At 51.1% G+C, this 23317-nt stretch overlaps 1 protein-coding gene across 2 annotated transcripts in view; it reads right to left on the bottom strand.

Annotated features, from left to right (window-relative positions):
* Positions 1-22452, bottom strand: part of hdac3 (histone deacetylase 3) — a 28075-nt gene extending 5623 nt beyond the window's left edge. The window contains exons 1-12 of one of the 2 annotated variants that reach the window (XM_052013476.1): positions 22311-22452; positions 19737-19819; positions 17151-17293; positions 16057-16138; positions 15523-15579; positions 15381-15436; positions 12096-12229; positions 10789-10869; positions 9538-9611; positions 7124-7188; positions 4934-5023; positions 3907-3965 (exon numbers count right to left, since the gene is read on the bottom strand). In XM_052013476.1, the coding sequence (XP_051869436.1) occupies positions 3907-3965; positions 4934-5023; positions 7124-7188; positions 9538-9611; positions 10789-10869; positions 12096-12229; positions 15381-15436; positions 15523-15579; positions 16057-16138; positions 17151-17293; positions 19737-19819; positions 22311-22365 (979 nt within the window). In that variant the 5' untranslated portion in view covers positions 22366-22452. Of the gene's footprint in view, positions 1-3906; positions 3966-4933; positions 5024-7123; positions 7189-9537; positions 9612-10788; positions 10870-12095; positions 12230-15380; positions 15437-15522; positions 15580-16056; positions 16139-17150; positions 17294-19736; positions 19820-21251; positions 21696-22310 lie in introns of those variants that run through there. The other variant, XM_052013477.1, reaches the window with a different exon arrangement.
* Positions 22453-23317: the final 865 nt, after the last annotated feature.

The raw sequence follows: 23317 nt of genomic DNA, 5'->3' as shown, positions 1-23317 counted from the left end.
GGTTTCAGATTTGTGGATCATTGGGATCTCTTCTGGGGAAGGTACGACCTGTACAAAAGGGACGGGTTACACCTGAACTGGAGGGGAACCAATATCTTTGCAGGCAGGTTTGCTAGAACTGTTGGGGAGGGTTTAAACTAGTTTGGCAGGGGGATGGGAACCAGATTGATAGGTCAGAGCTTGGTTCATTTAGTGTACAAGTAGATATAGCGTGTAGAAAGACTGAGGAAGGAGAGGCAGTTGATTGGGCAAAATTGCAGTCAGTTGGATGGGCTGAAGTGTGTCTACTTTAATGCGAGAAGTATCAGGAACAAGGCTGATGAACTTAGACCATGGGTAAGTACATGGAACTATGACGTTGTGGCCATTACAGAGACTTGGCTGTCACAAGGGCAGGAATGGCTGCTGGATATTCTGGGGTTTAGATGTTTCAAAAGGGACAGGGACGGAGGTAAAAGAGGTGGGGGAGTGGCTTTGCTGATCAGGGACAGTATCACAGCTGTAGAAAGGGAGGATGTCCTGGAGGGATCGTCCACTGAGTCAGTGTGGGTGGAAGTCAGAAACAGGAAGGGAGCGATCACTCTATTGGGAGTATTCTACAGACCCCCCAATAGCAGCAGAGACACTGAGGAGCAGATCGGGAGGCAGATTTTGGAGAGGTGCAAAAATAACAGGGCTGTTGTTATGGGTGATTTCAACTTCCCTAATATTGATTGGCACCTCCTTAGTGTAAAGGGGATAGATTGGACAGAGTTCGTTCGGTGTGTACAGGAAGGATTCCTGACACAGTATGTGGACAGGCCGACTAGAGGCTCGCCCATAAAAGACAGGGTGGATGTAGATGGAGCATATTCTGCCTGGAGGTCAGTGACCAGTGGTGTTCCACAGGGATCTGTTCAGGACCCTTGCTCTTTGTGATTTTTATAAATGACTTGCATGAGGATGTGGAAGGGTGGGTTAGTAAGTTTGCTGATGATACAAAGGTTGGTGGTGTTGTGGATAGTGTAGAAGGTTGCTGTAGATTACAACAGGACATTGATAGGATGCAGACCTGGGCTGAGAAGTGGCAGATGGAGTTCAACCTGGGAAAGTGTGAAGTGATACACTTTGGGAGATCGAATTTGAAGGCAGAATACAAGGTTAATGGCAGGACTCTTAGCAGTGTGGAGGAACAGAGGGATCTTGGGGTCCACGTTCATAGATCCCTCAAGGTTGCCGTGCAGGTTGATAGGGTTATTAAGAAGATGTATGGAGTGTTGGCCTTCATCAGTCGGGGTAATGAGTTCAAGAGCCGTGAAGTAATGTTGCAGCTCTATAGAACTCTGGTCAGAACACACTTGGAGTATTGTGTTCAGTTCTGGTCGCCTCATTATAAGGATGTGGAAGCTTTAGAGAGAGTGCAGAGGAGATTTACCAAGATGTTGCCTGGATTGGAGAGCATGTCTTATGAGGATAGGTTGAGTGAGCTGGGGCTTTTCTCTTTGGAGAGAAGGAGGATGAGAGGTAACTTGATAGAGGTGTACAAGATGATGAGAGGCATAGATCGAGTGGGCAGTCAGAGACTTTTTCCCAGGGTGACAATGGCTAACGTGAGGGGACATAATTTTAAGGTGATTGGAGGAAGGTATAAGGGGGATGTCAGGGTTAAGTTTTTTTACACAGAGAGTGGTGGGTGTGTGGAACGCACTGCTGGCAGAGGTTGTGGGGGCAGATACATCAGGGACATTTAAGAGACTCAAGCACATGGATGATAAAAAAATGGAGGGGTATGTGGGAGGGAAGGGTTAGATAGATCTTACAGCAGGTTAAGAGGTCAGTGCAATATCGTGGGCCGAAGGGCCTGTACTATAGTGTTCTATGAACGTCAGCAACCTGTACACTGGCTTCACCACCTGATCTACCAGTGTGCCACCTTCAGGGGTCCAGAGACCTTTACACCAAGGTCCCTCTGTTCCTCCATTTTCTCAAGGGCCCTACCATTCATGGTGTATGTCCTATCCTTACTACATCCCAAAGTGCATCACCTCACACTCGTCAGGATCCAATTCCACCCGCCATTGCTCTGCCCAACTCACCAGCTGATCAACATCATCCTGCTGCCCAATGCTGCCCTCTCCTGCCCTCTCCCCCAACACCACTAACCTTCGACACGGTCCTGTTGTTATACTGAACAGTATCCACCGTAAAGAATAACACACCTGGTTCAACAGGGGTACTGTGCTGAGTTCTACAGAAGAACATAAAATTCTTATTTCACTATTTTCTGTGACAAACTACTTCTTGTCTCCTAAGAGGAGGCAGGCCGTAAAGGTCTGGAAGTTGGACTGTGGTGAGGAGTGTAAGCAGACAGCATCAACACGAGATGGTCTCCCCAAAACCCTGTGGGGAATTGGGAAGAAACGGCAGGGGTAGATTTAAATGCTGGGAGATGGGAGGGGTGAGGGGAGATGGGAGGAGGGGTGAGGGATGCACAGTCACACTGCAAAATGAAATTGCATGAGCCAGTGAGCAAACAGCAGCTCACAGCTGGCACACTGATCCAGGCTGGCTGCGATTCTGGCAAGGGCACATTCAGAGACTGCTGAGAAAGTCTATTTTTGAACACAGTACAGCACAGGACAGGCCCTTCGGCCCACCATGTCTGTGCTGACCATGATGCCAAACTAAACCAATCCCATCCGTCTGCACATATCCCTCCATCGCCCGCCTGTTCATGAATCTGTCTAAATACCTCTCAAACACCACTGTCGTATCTGCCTCCCCCACCTCCCCCGGCAGCCCATTCCAGGCACCCACCACTCTTGATTTTTAAAAAAAGCTTGCCTCATAAATCTCATTTAAACTTTCCCCCTCTCACCTTAAACCTGTGCTCTCTAATATTTGACATTTCCACTCTGAGAAAAAGACTGACTACCTCAGCCTTTGATAGTGCATGTTCCTGGGACAGATGGCCAGGAAAATGGAAGAAAGGGTAAGGAGAGGGGGTTACTCCCAGAAGCCTGGACCAGTGAATGGGTCATTCCCAACTGCTGGAAATCTAAAATAAAACAGAAAATGCGTCTGTGGGAAGAGATCCAGAGCCCACGTTTTGGGTCAGGACAGGGAAAGAGAGAGAAGCAGCTCAGTACACTGCAGGGAGGGTAGGGGGCAGGTGTCTCTGACAGGAGGAAACCAGGGTGACCAGGGGGATAAGCTGTAAACAAGGTGACCTGGTCAGTGAGCGAGTGGGAGCAGTTAGAGAGGGAGAACATAGATGAAAGAACGTAGGAGTTGTGAAATGTAGAGCAGGAAGATGTGCCGGGCAGGTCAGGCTGCAGACATCCTCCAGGCCCAGAGACTGAGCCAGTATCACAGATGGACAACTGATGGGCAGAAACCACATTACCCAAAGTTGTAGAATTCAATGTAGAGGTCAGAAGGCTGCAACGTGCGCAGAGTGGAGATGAGGTGTCGTTCCTCAAGCTTGTGTTGGGTCTCACTGTGACAGTACAAGAGATCACAGACAGAGGTCAGAGTGGGATGAGGAATTAGTGGCAAGGAACAGGAAGCTCGAAGTTATCCGAGGAATGAACACCGGTTCTCCGCCAAGTGATGACCCAATGTGTCTCCAACGTAAAGGGGACCACACTGTGAACACGGAGTGCAGTACACTAGATTGGAAGAAGCTTACTCAAAGCAATTCAGTTAAGGGCAGTGTTTGTTAACTGTGGCTAGTTGCTGAGAGGTGGTTAACGCTGGTTAACTGTTGAGTAGATGGTTAATTGTGGTCAACTGCTGACAGATGATTAACTGTGTTTTGATGCTCATCGGTAACCCAGTTCATTTTGAGTCATTATCACGGCCAAACTCTAACTTGCAATTTTTCCTGGTGAGTTAGTTCACCACCTCCGAGACCAATTAACTTACCATTATACGGCAGTTCATCACTTATCTCTTCATCAACAAGTAACGAGGTTTCAAAAGTCCTAGGAGAGAAATCCAACAGTGAGTCCCCAACAGACCCTCACTGGGAGCCTGCTTCTCCTGTCCCCTCCGACGCACCCCCCTCCGACATACCCCTCCCTTGCTGCAACACTGTTTCAGCAGCTGCTCCCACTGCCGTAACCAAGTGTAACACGGCACAGGCTGCTGGACGGGGGGGGTGGTAATCGTGCCCCACTGTACCCCAATCCCCAGCTTGCACACACGATCAGCACTCTCCGGCTGACTTTCACGGCTGACACTACCATATGGAAGCGGTACAGCAGGACAGGCAGTGACCACACTCTGGGCAACGGGAACACCTCGTCCTCCCCTCGGGGGCAGGGTGACGCTCCACCCAGCCTTTCACTTTCTGCACCTGTCCATTACCTGTGGTGATTTCGGGAGTTCACACGGCAATAGGAGCAGGAGGAGGCCACTCGGCCCCTCAAGCCTACCCCACCACTCAGTGTGACCACAGCTGATCTACGCTGGCCTCAACTCCTCTTCTGCACCCGTTCCTCATAGCCCTCAATTCCTCGCTCTTTCAAATATTTATCCATCTCCACATGACATATATCCAATGATCTGGTCTCCACCACCCTCAGGGCAGGGAATTCCAGAGATTCTCCTCCCTCTGGGAGAAGACATTTCTACACACCTCTTCTACAAATGGCCAGCCCTTATTCTGCAGTGATGTCCCCTCGTCCCTCACACTCCCACTGGTGGAAACACCTTCTCAACATCCACACCATCAGGCCTCTACTGTCGGAGCTTCTCATGGTGGAACACACGGTGATCAGTCAGTCTCAACATGTGGCCTCACATCCCCCCACCCCAACACGAGGGTCTTTCTCTAACTTACTGCCCCCATTTCCTGCACTGCCGCCTTGCCAGGTCCTACACCCAGAGATGTCCACCCTGGGGAAAGGCAGAGCCCCTGACCAGAGCACCCCCAACACCTGGCACTCACCAACATCTGGCCACGTTGCGGACAGTGTAACCCCCGCCGCCCATCACCAGCAGAGGGATGTTGAAGCTTTTCACAAACTCCACACAGTCCCTGCAAACAGAACAAGCACAGTAAATTGCATTAGTCTAAGTTGGAACACCGCAACACAAGGCCAGGAGGAGGCCATTCAGCCCCTTGTTCCTGTTCACACTATTCCATTAAATCAAAACTGATTGGGTTCCAACTTTTAAAGCACCCTCACCCAAAAAAGTTTGAGAATTTTCAAGTGGACTCTGATCCTCAAAATGACATTTTCCCCGAGCAACTTTGCCTAGAGAGGGGTTAGTTTAAATGTTTTTATTTAAAGATTCCTTTTTTAAAAAATTAAGCATTTCTATTGCACCACACGTGCCCTTCACAGCCAAGGAAGCGGCTTCAAATGTTGCACAGCAAGATCCCAAAAGCAGTAATGTCTAAATGGCACATCACCTGCTTTAGTTTTGCTCGAAGGACAGACAGGTAGCCCTCCTATAATGCAAAAGAAACCTCGCCTTCCAGGAAGGTGCATTCGAGCAGAACAGCCTACTTGCCTTCAATGCACAGATTAAAGCAGGTTTTCCCAATGACGCTATAACCAATGCACAGAGTGCTCCCTAATCCATCAATCACATTATAACCAACTCACGTTACGGAAGCACACATTATGCCAGAGTTACCCGTACCTTGGCTCTGCACATAGATAGCGGGAAGAACCCTCCTGTTTCAAAAGAGCAACAAGGCTGTTTACACATCCCAGTGTGATGTCCCACCCAAGAGTCAGCATCCCTGATGGAGCTGTTCTCCCTCAGGACTGAACCGGATTTCTGTGCCCAAGAGCCTGGAAGGAGCTTGGTCCCTTAACCTTCCAACCCAGGGGCAAGGGTGCTACCACTGAGCCACACTGGCCGTGAAAGGGATAATTCCACAAGGCAGCCCCACAGGGACAGGGAGTTTATGACCTCAAACTGGATGAAAGTTGTGGGGTGGAAACTGGAAGCAGTAGGTGACCCTGTGTCGAACGCAGTGGGGGCTGTGTAGACCTCACTCTGGCAAAAGGCCAGGAGGAGACAACGTTCCGGCCCAGGAGGAGACAGCGTTCTGGCTCTGAGGGAAAACGCTGCCACACATCAGCAACACCTCGGTCAGAACACGGCTCCTCGTCCCTCCATTGAGCAGATCCAAGCCAACAATGGTGCTGATGCTGGAGAGGCTGGAGTACCAGGTTGCCAGAGGTGCACTTTTCAGATGAGCTGCTGAACCAAGGGCCGTAAAATGGAGATACAAAAGGCAGATGCTGGAATTTGGAACAAAAATCAAACTGCTGGAGAAACTCAGTGGGTCAGGCAGCATCTGGAGATTTTTTTGGTGTCCTTACAGGACAGAAAAGGGCCCTTTGACCCAACTGGTCCATGCCAGCCAAGGGTGCCTTCCTGAGCTAGTCTGATTTGCCTGTGTTTGGCCTAAATCCCTCTAAACCTTTCCTATCCATGTAACTGTCCAAATGTCTTTTCATCACCTCTACCATTGCCTCTGGCAGCTCATTCCACACACCCACCACCCTCTGTGTGTGAAAAATTTGCTTCTCAGGTCCCCTTTGAATCTTTCCCCTCTCACCTTAACCTATGCCCTCTAGTGTTAGACTCCCCCCACCCCTGGAAACAGATCGTCCACCTTATCTGTGCCCCTCATGACTTTATAAACCTCTGAGGTCACCACTCAGCCTCCTTGCCTGCAGGAGGAGATGTAGTCTGGCTGTGGAGTCAGTGTGTTTATAGTAAATGCCAATGGGATAGTTCGTCTCCCAAGGTGGAGACAGAGATCTGAAAAGGGGACAGAGGTGTCAGAAATAGCCCAAGGGTCCTGATGCAGGGTCTCGACCCGAAACACTGACCATCCCTCTGCCTCCACAGATGCTGCCTGACTCACTGAGTTCCTCCTGCAGTTTGCTGTCTGAACCAAGGCCCTGTCTGCCTCTTCAGAGTACAAGGTGGTTTCAGTGGGTCGGGGGAGTTTCCCTTTGCTTCCAGACCAAGGTGCATCCTTCAGCCAAGAACCAGGGCAGGAGTCAGGGACTTGCACACTGCCCTCTGCCATGGCTGCAAAACTGCAGCAGGACAGAGTCTCTTCACAATGCAAATCATACAGTTCAAAACCAGGAGAGGTTGACGTTACCCGTGCCCTTTGATGCTGAGATTGAAGCAACCAAGCCGATCGCAGCCGAGAGAATCCGCACCACACTGGAACAGAAAGAGACAAAGGTCAGGGGCAGCTGTGTGAATCCCCAGCCCTGGAACCCCGAAGACCCACTGACAGCGTTGGCACACAGTGAGGAACCGCAAAACGGGCGCATTCACTGCCTCTGGGTGGTGGATTGGGAGAGGAGGCAGACACGCACCAGCCTTCATGTCGCTGGGACCGTGGAAGGCTTAGAACTCGTGGAGTGCGAGCGTTGCCCCCCACCCCCCCTTACATCAGTGACCGAGGGAGGAGTGTCGCACAGCGCAGTCTCATTTGCAATGGTTCACGGACTCCCCGGCCACCTGGTGTTTCTGTGGCCTGGAGGAGGTGCGTTCCATTTGCATACGGAGTGGGAGAGGTTGCAGCCCCTGTCTGAGTATCTGAAGAGGCTGCTGCCCCACTTGTGGCGGCACTCCAGCCCCACGCTCCTGATCTTTGGGCACCTGGTGAGGTGGAGGGGACGTCGGTCGAGGAACCTCCTCATTGGTCTGCTCTTGGGCCTGCCCAAGGTGGCCATTCACAGTCCAGGCAGTGGGCTGTCAAGGGTTCCACCCGAGCCGACTGCCAGTCCTCCTCTTCTGAGGATACATCAGAAGGTGTCCTTGGAGAGTCCACGGACAGGGAGCACATGTGTCCACTGGCTCTCTGGAGACCTTCTGGGATTGGTGGGTACCACAGGGACTGCAGGTTGATGTATATTTTGTAAACACGATTAGTGTATTTACAATATGCACATAATTTTCTAATAAACTCTTCTTTTGGAGATAAAACCACAGAACTGCCACACCCTCTCCTCCTCAAGGCCCAGTGAGGATGGACAGGAAATGTCAGCAACTCCGATACCGTTGGGGGACTTCTGTAACTAAGCCGATCCCCGCTGTCCCACACCATGCACTCTGTTGGAATGGCAGAAGGCAGGGGTCACGTGATGCTTTCTATGGCCAAATATTTAGGTTTTCAAAGACATTCACTTGGTCAAAGCATAGAGATTTACGTGGCTACAGGGAGATAGATCAGGGCCGTGGAATAACTTGCGCAATGGGCCGAATGTTGCAAGGTTCAACGATCTCGGATGCAGTGGGTCAGCTTTAATCCGGCAGGTACATTCACAGGCAGGAAATTAACATTAAACAAATGCTCACAATCAATATTTGACCATTCATATTGTTAGATGGATATCCTGGCTTATTGGGGAGAGTGTTGCTTTACCAGACCGATACCCGGACTCCACTATGAGGAAGATTTCATAAGGAGAAATGGAAACAGGAGCAGGAGACCTCTCGGCCCCTCTAACCTGCCCCACCATTCAATGTGATCGTGGCTGATCTGCCTCAGGCCTCAACTGCTCTTCTGTGCTGATTCTATCTCCTCTATACATCCCTCCAACGATCCGGCCTCCACAGCGCTCCAGGGCAGAGAATTCCAGAGATTCACCACCCTCTGTGGGGGAAAAGGTCGGGTGAAGGGGAACTGATGGGGTAGAGACCTTCCTGGGGGGAAGTTAGGAAGGACACGGTGTGGTGACAGTTTGGGATTCTCTTCCACAAAGGGCAGCTGATGGTGAGTCACAGAGCAATACAGCACAGATACAGGCCCTTCGGCCCAACCAATCCATGCCGACCACGGTGCCCACCCAGCTAGTCCCAATTTCCTGCGCTCGGCCCATATCCCTCCAAGCCCCGTCCCTCCATGTACCTGTCCAAGTGCTTCTTAAATGACACTGTTGTACCTACCTCACCCACTTCCTCTGGCAGCTCGTTCCATACACTCACCACCCTCTGCGTGAAAACATTGCCCCTCAGGTCCCTTTTAAATCGTTCTCTTCTCACCCTAAACCTATGCCTTCTTTGCACTCTGTCCAGTTTAACCACGTCTTTCCTATAAAAGGGTGACCAAAACTGTCCACAGTGCTCCAAGTGCGGCCTCACCAGTGACTTGTACAACTGCAACATAAGGGTCAACTGTTCACGTGTCAAAAGTGTCAAGGAAGCAGGGAAAAGGTGGGTGTGTGGGCTCAGCTGTGACCTCACTGAAGGGCAGAATTAGACCGAGATGTTTAACGGCCTATAAACCGTTGCAGCGTGGAAGGCGACCATGTTAGCTCCACGAGGTGCAGTCCCATCAGTCCCACTGCCCTGAGCCCTACAAACAATCCTCTCCCATACCTATCCCATGCCTTTCTGATTCATCCGGTCCCAGGCTGCAGCAGCTCTGCACGCCCACAGATCTGTGACCCAACAGCACTGGGAACTGCAGGACAGCTCCCGTCCAACTCAAGGACTGTGACACTGCCCCCTCAACAGCCCATTGAGAGATTTTGGTGAATCAGCAAACAGCAAGATACTTACTTGGAGCACTATGCAGGTGGGCTGATAGAAATCCACAACCTGCTTGATAACTGGCTGGAACAGCAGTCTGTAGCCTGAAACACAAACAAGACGGGTATCAGGTTAGAACACAAGACCATTACTGCAGTCATGTCCAGCAGCAGCTTCCAAACACAGTGCGTGGCCGTCAGTTAATCAGGCTGCCCACAGCTGCTCACGTGCCTGCCTTTCTTTTAACCACTGCAGTGACAGTGATGGTCAGCTCAGTCAGAGTTGTTGCATTTCAGCTGGCATCAGTTTTTAATTAAAACTCAAGCGAGGCTAGAACTGGTGCACATATTACAGATAGGCAAACATCTACAATCCCATCACTAGTTTATTTAGGAACAGGAAGTTGGTGTGGAGTGACTGAGACAAAACCACAAGTATCACCCAGCAGAACAAGAGGACAGGAGCAGCTCTGGTCTGTTGATAACAACACGTATTGATCAAGGACAAGCTTACTGAAGTTCACCTGACCCCAAGCTGTGCTGTATTATGCATTACAGGGTAGAAATGTCAAACACCAGAGGGCATAGCTTGAAGGTGAGAGGGGGAAAGTTCAAAGGAGATGTGTGGGACAAGGTTTTTTATGCAGAGAGTGTGGGTGCCTGGAACGGGCTGCCAGGGGTGGGGGTGGAGGCAGATACGATGAAGGAATTTCAGAGGCCTTTAGACAGACACATGAACAGGCAGGGAATGGAGGGAGACAGATCATGTGCAGGAAGAAGGGATTAGTTTAATTTGGCCTCATGGTTGGCATGGATGATAGGCCGAAGGGCCTGCCCCTGTGCTGTTCAATGTTCTATTGACTGCCTGAGAGGGGTATGGAAAAGGTATAAAAGGGCCACTGGATTAGCTAGGATGTGTAAATACGCCAACATTGTGACACAAACAGATCACGGATATTTCCCCAGGGTTTCCCCGTGAACTGTTCCCTTTACCTAGTCCCGTTCCAACCTGCCTCACCACCTCTTCAGACACTGTGTCCCTACATCGTACAGCACGGAAACAACCTGCTGCGTAAAAACATCTCCTCTCGTCCAATTCCTTCACCAAATGATCTTATATCTGCACACTCTGCCTTTATTCAGAAATGGTCCGTCCTGCTGACAATGCGCTGACCATTCTATACGAGAAGCAGTGCCTCCCGATGACTGCTCCCAAAACAAAAGCAGGATTGGGAGAGCTGGATAACTATTTGTAGAGAGAGTGACTGAAAACCTCCCTTACTTTGGTCATCAATTCCATCCCGGAGTGGGACATTGAGGCAATAATACCGACCGCTCTCAGCTCCCACTTCATACATGTCACCTGCAGAGACATTAGCAACACAGTAAAATACACATCACGCATGTTACTACACATACCACTGTTTCCAAATGACACAGAAGGAAATTAAATCTGTAGCGGAGAGACAGGTCAGGAAATACCAGAGCCCATAAGTCATTAAGCAATAACAGGGCTTCTAGAAAAACATTAGGCGCAGTTTATGAGAGATAAATAGTGCTGTTAACTTTATTAGGATACTTGCTGACTGTGTCTAGCAAGGTAGATAAAGGGGAGCCAGTGGACGTAGCATATCTGGACATGGCACTGGGACTCACGGGGCATATATCTCTTACTTACCTCCTATCTGCCTCTCTAAGTCTTAACATATTACAAACCTTTACATATGCCCCTCCCACAGTGTGACCCTCCCTCAGTATCGCCCCTCCCACAGTGACCCTCCCTTAGTAGTGCCCCTCCCAGAGTGTGACCCTCCCTCAGTACTACCCCTCCCACAGTGTGACCCTCCCTCAGTACTGCCCCTCCCTCAACACTGCATTGGCAATTGTAATCATGTCTTCAAGTGAGGCTTGGACACACTCCAGCTATGGAAGGGAGACACGTGTACCATTTAGTGGGGAGTCAGTAAGCCTGTGCAGGTTTCATTGTTTCCAGGGGTTCCTGGATTGTGCTGAATAACTGCAGGGATGAATATCTGAAATTTGCATTACATTGTACATTGTACCCCTGCGTTATGACAGTTCCAGTAATGCAAGTTCACCCTTATGAAATTTGAGATTCAGAATAAAAATTCGTCCCTACAGAGTTTAAGTGAAAATAAATAAAGAAGCAAACACAAAATATATGCAAGAACTGATCTAGTTCACCAAGAACAGCGTTCGCAGGCTGTGGCTCACAGCGGGAGGCTACTTAAGGGATTTACTTTGGAAACTGACAGGGCAGTCTCTTCTGTTGATACTTTGTCAATGTAACATCCATTTCTAGTTAATTAAAACAACAACCCTTTCTCTTCTGCCTCCAACCGGAATTTCCTTGCCGAAAGACCACACACCCACGAGGGCATTATTGTTGAGAGATAAACCTCCTGTAGGAATGCATCTCCACCTATACCTTGGGATTCGATGAGGAGAAAGGGTTTGCATTATGGAAAATCCTGATGTGCAGTTTTCTAGGAGTGCAACCCCTCCATAACAGGGGGGTACACTGTAACTGGATCTGCAACCAACCCAGCTCACCCCCAAAAGCCTCACCTGTTCCAGGGAAAAAGTAGTTCCCATACTTGTGGAAGGATACAGTCATAACCCTGTCTGTGAGGTAAAAGGCTTCCTGCACACCATCGCCGTGATGGATGTCAATGTCAATGTAGAGGACACGAGGGTGGTACCTGCAGGAAGATGCCACCGATTACACCGGGTCAGAAATCGCTTCCCTCCCACAGAACACAAGAACTCAAAGAAACAGCCACAGCTGACAAAGACTTACATTTATATTGTGCCTGTCACAACCTCTGCACATCCCAAAGTGCCCTGCAGCCAATGAAACGTGGCCACTGTTGCAATACAGCGACCTACTTGTGGACAGGAAGGTCCAGCACGATGCCAGGGGTGAGCACGTAACCTGACCGGGTTTACACCCACACCTCGAGAGCTGTCAGTAGCGAGGCGATGGGGGAACACTGCCTTCTTCATACCGTTCCCCAAGCTCTCCCAACACTGACACAGAGGCACAGGCTGTGCCAGGAGTTACAGTACAGGTGGATAAACCCTGCCAGGAACCAGGTGACCATGCTGCCCCTCTGTTCCACCATTAATCAGATCAGGGCTGATCTGCATTTGTCAGAGAGTCTAAATCTAGAGGGCACAGGTTTAAGGTGAGAGGGGAAAGACTTAAAGGGGACTTAAGGAGCAAGTTCTTCCACACAGAGGGTGGTGGGTGTGTGGAACGAGCTGCCAGAGGAAGTGGTAGAGGCAGGTACAGTTACAGTGTTTAAAAGGCATTTGGACAGGTACATGGAGAGGAACGGTTCAGAGGTATTTCGGCCTAATGTGGGCAAATGGGACCGGCTCAGGTAGGCACCTTGGTCAGCATGGACGAGTTGGGCCGAAGAGCGCGTTACTGCGTTGTATCATTCTATGAGTCATCCAGCTCAGAAACAGGCCCTTCAGCCCATTGAGTCCATGCCAGCTGTCATACCCACTCAGACTAGTCCAATTTTATTCTCCCCATGTTCCCATCAACTCCCCCAGATTCAACTCCCCATCTCGGGACAATTTACAGCAGTTAATTAACCTACTGACCCGAATTTCTTTGGGATGTGGGAGGAAACTGGAGCACTGGGGGAAACCCACACGGTCACAGGGAGAACGTGTAAACTCCACACAGACAGTGCCCGAGGTCAGGATCGAACCAGGGTCGCCGGAGCTGGGAGGCAGCGGCTCTACCCACTGCACAGGCCATCTGTACCTCTGCATCGATGATCCTTCAGATCCTCACCAATAAAAACCTATCCGGCTCGGTTTAAAATAGTTCACCCTCAGCCTTCACCCACTCCCCTTCACTGGAATCACTGAAGTTCAGAGGAAACCACCACTCAACCTGTCGTGTCCACACTGGCCAGAACAGAGCACCTCAGTTCCTCTCACTTCACACCACCCAGTCTGCAACCACACCCCCTCGAACAGGTTAGGGACAGGCATCTGTGAAGTTTAGTGTTGGAACAGCAGAAAAGACTCTTTGATCAACTGTCCTTACCTGGTGAACGGGGTCCAAGGGCAGCAACTTCCTTCCCTTGAGGACACTCCTGAACTGGGTGGTCTTTTAATAACAATCAGGGCCAAAGAAAAATAATTTTTGGGAGCTAAAAGTTACAAAAGCCACCTAGTAATTTTCATCTGATTAATGACGGGCAACATTCCAGTTTATTGATGTGGGGGAGGTGACAGAGCCACACAACGGGTACTGCTGCTCCCTCACATTCCGCTGACCTGGGTTTGATCCCAACCTCCGGTGCTGCCTGCGGGGAGATCCCACTGTGGGTTCCCCCGGGTGCTCCGGTTTCCTCCCACATCCCAAAAACACGGGGGTTGGTGTTAATTGGGCGCTGTAAGTTGCCCCTAGTGTATAAGGAATAGAATCCGGGGGGAAGTTGGTGGGATTGTGAGGAGAATAAAATGGGATTGGTGCAAATGGGTGACGATGGTTGGCACAGATAGCGGGCTGAAGGGCCTGTTTCCGTCTCTCTCTCTCTGTGGCAGAGGTACGATGCTTGCTTTGAGTTATTTTCTGAATTCAGCCCCCCACATCCCCAGACGTGTTTTAAGTGAAATTAAATGTTTCGTCAATGATGATATTCCATTGATGTCAGTTATGATTAACCCATTAATAGTCAGTGTTGACTCATAGACTGAAGGACCTGTTTCCCTGCGGTTGGACTCTCAGCTCTAGATGGCTTTTGGAACTGGTGCACGGACTTGGCTGCCATACAATTATTCTTTACTTCTGATTGTTGTCAATCTCCATGTTGTTCCTGCATGTGTCCAGTTCTGGTCGCCTCATTATAGGAAGGATGTGGAGGCGTTGGAGAGGGTGCAGAGGAGATTTACCAGGATGCTGCCTGGTTTGGAGAGTATGGATTATAAGGAGAGACTAAGGGAGCTAGGGTTTTACTCATTGGAGAGGAGGAGGATGAGGGGAGACATGATAGAAGTGTACAAAATATTAAGAGGAATAGATAGAGTGGACAGCCAGCACCTCTTTCCCAGGGCACCAATGCTCAATACAAGAGGACATGGCTTTAAAGTAATGGGTGGGAGGTTCAGGGGAGACATCAGAGGAAGGTTTTTACCCAGAGAGTGGTTGGGGCATGGAATGCGCTGCCTGGGGTGGTGGTGGAGGCAGATACATTGGTCAAATTCAAGAGATTACTAGATAAGCATATGGAGGAATTTAAGATAGAGGGATATGTGGGAGGAAAGGGTTAGATAGTCTTAGGTGAGGTTTAAAGGTCGGCACAACATTGTGGGCCGAAGGGCCTGTATTGTGCTGTCCTGTCCTATGGTCTATGATTTCCACATCTCATTTTAAAATGAGAACATTCCAGGGCAGAAAACCTGATGGGATCTGAAGTCTCAGCTTCACCATGACTACTGGTTACAGAATAGTCACAGAGTCATACAGCACGGAAAATAGGCCCTTTGGCCCAGCTCGTCCATGCTGACCTGAGTTAGTCCCATTTGCCTACGTTTGGCCCATTTCCCTCTCAACCTTTGCTATCCATTTACCTGTCTAAATGTCCCTTAGACATTGTAACCGTACCTGCCTCTACCACTCCAAGAGTAGATATGTCACTGGCCACAATCCCCACTGGTCCTCAACAATCTAAATACAATCTAAAAACATCCTTCAAAAAATAAAAGACACACACACTTGCATTTATATAGCGCCTTCCATCACTATGTGAGGTTCTACAGCAGGAAAACAAATATCAACCTTCCGCCCACTGTGTGGTGTGAAGTATAACCGTCAGGATGTCTTACTTTAGCAGTTCCAGGATTCCAATGACAATGTCGTTCACGTAACAGAACCCCGAAGCCTGAGGGAAGAAGAATTGAGGACAGGTTTAGACCTAATCCGTGAGTGCTGTGTTTAACCAGTTCTTTTCATGGTTCAGTGCAATACCTCGAATTTCTTGGCGTGGTGAAGTCCTCCAGCCCAATTAATGGCAATATCACACACCTTAAAACACAAAGACACACGTCAATAGCTGAACCCAATCCCAACAGTCAGACAGTACAGGCAACAGGGAGGGAGGAGAGAGGCAGAGAACGAGAAAAAGGCGGGGAAAGAGGGTGGGAGGGGGGATACAGAGGAGGGAGATAAAGTGACGGGGTAGTCCTGGGAGGGAAAGGGAGCATGAGATATTGAGAAGGGCTGGGATGGGGATGAGGAGCAGGTGGGAAAGTGTGTGAGACCAGAGAGGCTTGAGGAGGGGACAACAAGGGAAGAGGGGAAGGGGGTCGGAGGGAACAGGCAGACCATTAGCTGGAGCGACGCAAAACTAAGCTGACACATGGGACTGAAGGCAGGAGACTGCAGCGTGCTGAGTGAGTTACAGAGCCCTCCACACCACTGACCCGACATAAAACAACGTCCAACCATTTAACCATGGATTCAAGTCACACACGTGCCCAGTGACAGACACTGCAGATTCACCTTGTTGTTCAACTGTGTTGCTCCTTGCAGAGAGGCTCCTGTGTAGCGTGAACAGAACTCAAACAACCCTGGAAAAACAGGACTGAAAACACAAACGGGTTTCATTCAGTTTCAACGTACCAAAGCCTGAGGGCACGTACCGCCAGGCTCAAGGACAGCTTCTACCCCGCTGCTATCAGGCTCTCCAACACACCTCTTGTACAGTAAAAATGAGCTCAATTTCTCAACCTACCTCACTGTGACCCTTGCACCTAATTTGTCAACCTGCACTGCACTCTCTCTGTAACTGGAACACTATATTCTGCATTCTGTTTTCTTTTTATTACCACGATTACTAGCTCGTAATTATACACGGCATGATCTGTCTGGGTGGCTCACAAAACAGTTTTTCAATGTATCTCGGTACACGTGACAATAATAAACCAGTTACGCTGAGCTATCTGGGCAAGTCTTAGATCCCACATAAATGGAAGTAACAGCTGACAATTACCCACCGTCTAAATCACAGCCCCTCAACATTTAACATATGAAGAATTGCTCAATGCAGTGCAGGTCAGCTATTCTTTGGGTGGCACAGCTGCCTCACAGCTCAAGAGACCCTGGGTTCGATCCCGACCTCGGGTGCTGCCTGTGTGGAGTTTGCACGTTCCCCCTGTGACTGCGTGGGGTTCCCCCGGGTGCTCCGGTTCCCTCCCACATCCCAACAACGTGCGGGTCAGTGGGTTAATTGGCCGCTGTAAATTGGCAGGGTAGCCATGGGAGGGAGAGGGATGAGCAGCCGAAGAGCCAATACCTGTGGGCAAGGGTGGAGAGCTGGGACTGGGAAAAGATCTGACTGGAAATACCCTGCAGGCTGGGTCGCACCTGCCCCAAGGGAAGCGTAATTAGTATTTTAGGTCGACAGCCTCTCAACAGAACTGGAGCCCTCATTTGTTCCTCTCTCCACGGACGCTGCCCGACCCACTGAGGAGTTCAAGTGCTGTTTTATTTCAGATTTCCAGGCAGAGTGAATAGTTTATTTCATATTTAACTATTAAATGGCCTAAATATAGAGCTGCCTATTAAAATTTAACAGCACATTGGCTTCATCTTACCAATCATCTCCCACGTTGAAGGTGTTCAGGCTCTTGGTGAAACCCTGCATGTTGTTGGGGCTCACGCGCTGCAGGAAGTCGATGTAATCCTCGGAGTGGAAGCGACACATGTCATGCTGGGAAGCCTGGTACGGCTTGAAGACCTGCGAGGAAGAGAACAGTCATCCAGGTCTCCCTCAGGCCAGCTACAGACACTGCCAAAGGCGAGGGAGGAGGGTCTGAATAGTTGCAGACACTGGCCTCCACCAGCACTCTGGTCAGGCCACACCTGGAGTACTGCATACAGTTCTGGTCGCCCCATCACAGGACGGATGTGGAGACTGTGGAGAGGGTGCAGGAGAGGTTCACCAGGATGCGGCCTGGATTGGAGGGCACGAGCTGTAAGGAAAGGTTGGACAAACTCAGGTTGTTTCTCTGGACCGTCGGAGGCTGAGGGGAGACCTGATGGAGGTTTATGAAATTATGAGAGGCATAGATAGTCAGAGTTGATTTCCTAGGGTAGAAATGTCAGATACTAGAGAGTATAGCTTCAAGGTGAGAGGGGGAATGTTTAAAGGACATTTACATAGCAAGTTTTTTTACACAGACTGGTGGGTGCCTGGAACGTGCTGCCAGGGGTGGGGGTGGAAGCAGATACAATAAGAAGAGACATTTAGACAGGCACATGAACAGGCAGGGAATGGAGGGATACAGACCACGTGCAGGGAAATGGGATTTATTAAAACTGGCATCATTGTCGACAAAGATCTCGTGGGATGAACAGCCTTTTCTTGTGCTGCATGTTCTATGCTGTATCACTCCATTGTAATCCACATTTATACAGTCCCTTTCAGGATTCGTGACCAACAGCTTGGCTGAAGAGAGTCCTCTCCTCTCTCAAGAAGGAGAAATGGCTGAGAACTGAATAAACATTATTTCCTCACGTTGTCAGGCTGTGCACCTGCAGACAGGGTCAGTACATCCGCGATGACCGGTGTACTGGGGGAGTGCAGAGGTCGAGTTGTAGGGCTGGAGGAGTTTCTGAGCTAGGGAGGTGAAGAGGCACAGAGGGGCTTGAAAACAGAGATTTAAAATCTGCATGTTGCATAACCAGGCATCCATGTGGTGTGATCAGTGAATGGGATTCTGTACCAATTACGATGTTGGAATCTGGATTAGAGTGGGAGGGAGATGCTTAGAATTGACAGGTGTGGAGGTAACAAGACAGCTTTCGGCGATGAGCTAGGGCAGGGGGGAGGCAAAATACTTCTACCAGTTTTAAAATTACATTCCACTCACAGCCTGCCTCTGCTGCCGACAGCAAATCACAGACAGATTCTCCCTGTACCACTCTCAGGTCAAGGTAGTGACAACTTTATTCACTCCATGAAGATGCAACGGTCAGCAGTCTGTGTGGGGGTAGCAGGAAAGGCTCTGAGCCCCCGAGCCTGGGAGGAGTGAATGATCACTGGCCAAGGGTGGCCCACTATGGCCACCTCAGGGCTGATGTTGGGGGCTGAGGGGCCTGGATCTGTACTGTGAACCGTCCCTGACCTTGCCTCCGTCTCCCAACAATGGACACAAAGTACAGGATGAGGAAATAAAGTTTTATCCACATTTAACCCAGCTCTTTCTGGGAAAACCACCAAGTGGTGGACCCTGAACCAGCTAACATTACCCCTATTAAGAAACGACCCCATCATAACCCAGGCACTGACAGTCAGCTGCCACCCTGTGCACAGGCTGTCCCCGCGTTACACACACCTCGACATGTAAATGAGCTCCCATAATATTATTAAATTCGGAAGTCTGACGTACGTACTTGTGTTGGTTCCTATGAACAACAGAACTAGTTCCTCCCTCTCTCTACTTTTAAAAATTGTTCTTTCTTATCAGTCTTGTGTGCTTTTAACGTGATTAATTACAATACTGTGGAGGTATAGTTACCATATCAAGTGATTTTTGTGTATTTTCTGTCTTATGGACAAAATTGACTTACGGACGTCTTTACAGACAGAGCCCGTTTGTGACCCAGGGATGGCCTGCATTACTTCTGTGTTCATTAACTGGTGATCAACATCACAAGCAGCTGCACAGAGACACACAAGACTATAGTTGCTGCAGCCTGGAGCAACACACAGGGAGCTGGAGGAACTCAGTGGGTCAGGCAGCCTCTGTGGAGGGAAATGGACAATCCAGATGAAGGGTCTTGACACAAAATGTCGCCTGTCCATTTCCCTCCACAAGGGCTGCCCGACCCGCTGAGTTCCTCCAGTACTTTTTGTGTTGCTTACAGGTAGCTGCCTTTGACCAAAGATGACTGACAGCAGGGAGGAGAGTTTCTGGCAGGTGGGGGTACATGAACTGTCAGCAGTGGCAGAGACCAGCTCAGCTACATTGCCTGTTTTGCAATAATTCAGTGCAATAAAATTTATATAGGCACGTGGATATAGGAAAAATGGAGGGTTATGGGCTGTGTAGGAGGGAAGTGTTAGATTGATCATGGAGCAGGTTTATATTGGTCGGCACAACATGGTTGGGCCAAAGGGACCGTACTGTGCTGTACTGTTCCATGTTCTGAAACAGCTCCTGAGTTACGACACCCACCATCATTTTCTTGTAGAGTCCATAATGCAGAACCAAGCTGTGTGTGAGAGACAGGCGATGGGGTTTCATCGGATGCCCAGCACCTAAACAGCAACACAAGGAAAACACTGAGTCTAATACAGAAACACAAGAAGCAGTGGGAGGCCATCAGGCCCTGTGAGCTGCTCCGCCATTCGTCAAGGTCATGTCTAATCTTCTGCATCAGCGCCACCTGACTGCACTGTCCCCCCCACCCCCCAATTCCCAAACCAGTGGGCACCCTTATGTATTCAGCACATCTCTCAACACTTGGCCTGTGGCCTTCTCTCCCTGGGCGACTCAAGTGTTCATCTAGACACTTCTGAAACACTGTCAGTCGCTCTGCCTCCTTCTGTTAGGTCTGTATCCTTCTACACCTTGCCAATTACAAATGTCTGTCTAAATGTTTCTTAAACACAGAGACTGCATCTGACTCCACCACCTCCTCTGGCAGCACGTTCCAGATATCAAGCACTCTCTGTAAAAAACATTACTTCTCAGATCCCCTTTAAAACTCCTTCCTCTCACTTGTTTCTGACTATCTACCCTGTCTATACCTCCTATAATATTACACGTCTCTATCACGTCACCCCTCAGCCTCCTTCGCTCCGAGGAAAACAAGCCCAGCCTGTCCAATTGCTTCCCCATAACTAAACTCTCCAAACCAGGTAACAGCCTACTGAATCCCCTCTGCACCCTCTCCAGCACAACCACACCCTCCCTGTGGTGTGGTGACCAGAACTGCACCCAGTGCTCCGTGTGCTCTGATCCGTGCTTTGTAAAGTTGCAACATTACGTCCCAATCCTTATATCCTATGCCCCTACCTATGAAGGCAAGCATGCCTTATAACTTCTCCACCCTATCCACCTGTATTGCCACTTTCAGGGAACCATAGACATGGGCCACTTAATATCCAGGAATCTATTGATCTCTGCTTTGAATGAAAATGTCCGATCCTTCACAGCCCTCCGAGGCAGAGAATTCCGCAGATTCACCACCCTCCGTGTCACCAGCTCAATCCTGAATGGCAAACCCTTTAATCTGAGATGGTGACCCCTGGTTCAAGACTTCCCAGTCAGGGGAAAATTGTCCCTACTCCCAGCCTGCGAGAACGTTATGCTTCAATGTGATTCCTCTCTCTAGAGGAACTCTGCTAACAGATAGGATGTATAGGTGGATACCCAAAGGGCAGCATAGAGACAGTGGGTCAAAGGGCCTCTTTCTATGTTGTATTCCAGGTGCAGCCTCACCAAGACCCGAGAAAATTACAGCAGGATACCTTCACGCCTGTATGAAACGCCTCTTGTAATAAAGACCAACATTTCATTTGACTTCCTAAGCGTTGAGGCTCCTGCAGGTTCTCTTTCAGTGACGAGTGGACAGACACACCCTCTGAACATTATCTCATCATTTAAAATATACTTTTTGTCATGTTCACCACAGTGGATAACCTCAGTTGTTTCCACATTATTTCCCATCTGCCTGTTCTCACGCACGTTCTACTCAGCTTGTCCATGTCCCCCGAGGCCCCTTCACCTCCTCCTCCGTACGACTGACACAGGGTCCGGCAGGTGATATGTCAAACCAGGTGCCCGTGTCTGACCCCTCCATTCTGACCATCCTCCCTCTGCACTCTCAGTCCTGAGGCAGGGTCTCATCCCTCTGCCTCCACAGAAGATGCTCGACCCGCTGAGTTCCTCCAGCAGTTTGTTTTTTGCTTGGAAACACGACATTTGGTCCCTTCATCAAATCACCGGTACAGACTGTGAACCGCTGGGTCCCAAGCTCCCACCCCTGTGGTACCCTCCAGCCACAACCTGCCTATCCGAGAAGGATCTGTTTCTTCCCACTCTTTGCTGTCCGCCTGTTGACCTGTTCTCAACCCATGTCGGTACATCAGCCCCAAACCCACACCTTGGAGACCAACCTCCTGTGTGGGACCCTCCTCACATTCACCCCCCCCATCTATTTCACTCAACCCACCCTTAAAGAACAAAGAGACCCCCCCCCCCCACCCTCGTGTCCACGGGGAGGGCATCGCTGCTCAGCCTCACACACAGCACCCAGGACCATGGGCACCAGTGAGATGGTGGGAGCTCCCCTAACAACCCCCCCCCAACCCCTCACCCCCTGACCCACTCCCCCTGACCCCACACCCTCTGACCCTTTACTCCCAACTCCACTCCCCCAACCCCTCACCCCCGACCCCTCACCCCCTAACCCACTCCACTAACCACACACCCTCTGACCCTTTACTCCCAACTCCGCTCCCCCGACCCCTCACCCCCTGACCCCACACCCTCTGACTGCAATCCCTGCTCCCCCAACCCACCCTCTGACCCCTCACCCCCTGATTCCAGCCCCCCTGACCCCACTCACTGCTCCTACTGACCCATAGCCCCTGACCCCCTCACCCCCTGACAGCACTCCCTCTGACCCCTCACCCTGCTGCCCCTGACCCCACATCCCTCACCCCTTTCCACTGCTCCCCCGACCCCCACACCCTCTGACCCCCCCGACGCCCACACCCTCTGACCCCTGACCCCCTCTCTCACCATAGTGGAAGTTGCCCACATCCGGGTCATAGAAGTAGGACACCTTCCTGGCCATGGCGCGGGCCCCAACCTCCCACGTCACACGTCACCGCCGGCCTTACGTCACACGTCACCGCCGGCCTTGCGTCAGCCGCAGGATGACGTCATCGCTCCTTGCGTCCGCCCAGGAGGCGGGGCTGCCGTCAGGTTTCCCGGGTAACGGCGCTCCGCCCCCGGGGCGTCATTGGTGGGGGGGAGGGAGGTGAAGGGGAGGGGGAGGGGAGGGGAGGAGGGGAAGGGGAGGGGGGAGGGGAGGAGGGGAGGGGAGGGGGTGAAGGGGAGGGGGTGAAGGGGGGAGGGGAGGTGAAGGGGAGGGGGGAGGGGAGGGGGGAGGGGAGGGGGTGAAGGGGGGAGGGGAGGTGAAGGGGAGGGGGGAGGGGAGGGGGTGAAGGGGGGAGGGGAGGTGAAGGGGAGGGGGGAGGGGAGGGGAGGTGAAGGGGAGGGGGGAGGGGAGGGAGGTGAAGGGGAGGGGGTGAAGGGGGGAGGGGAGGTGAAGGGGAGGGGGGAGGGGAGGGGGTGAAGGGGAGGGGGGAGGGGAGGGGGTGAAGGGGAGGGGGTGAAGGGGAGGTGAAGGGGAGGGGGTGAAGGGGGGAGGGGAGGTGAAGGGGAGGGGGGAGGGGAGGGGGTGAAGGGGAGGGGGTGAAGGGGGGAGGGGAGGTGAAGGGGAGGGGGGAGGGGAGGGGGTGAAGGGGAGGGGGTGAAGGGGGGAGGGGAGGTGAAGGGGAGGGGGGAGGGGAGGGGGTGAAGGGGAGGGGGTGAAGGGGGGAGGGGAGGTGAAGGGGAGGGGGGAGGGGAGGGGGTGAAGGGGGGAGGGGAGGTGAAGGGGAGGGGGTGAAGGGGGGAGGGGAGGTGAAGGGGAGGGGGGAGGGGAGGGGGTGAAGGGGAGGGGGGAGGGGAGGGGGTGAAGGGGAGGGGGTGAAGGGGGGAGGGGAGGTGAAGGGGAGGGGGTGAAGGGGAGGGGGTGAAGG

Source organism: Pristis pectinata, chromosome 4 (genome assembly GCF_009764475.1).
Source record: "Pristis pectinata isolate sPriPec2 chromosome 4, sPriPec2.1.pri, whole genome shotgun sequence".
NCBI lineage: Eukaryota > Metazoa > Chordata > Chondrichthyes > Rhinopristiformes > Pristidae > Pristis > Pristis pectinata.
This window is presented reverse-complemented; position numbering and strand designations above follow the sequence as displayed.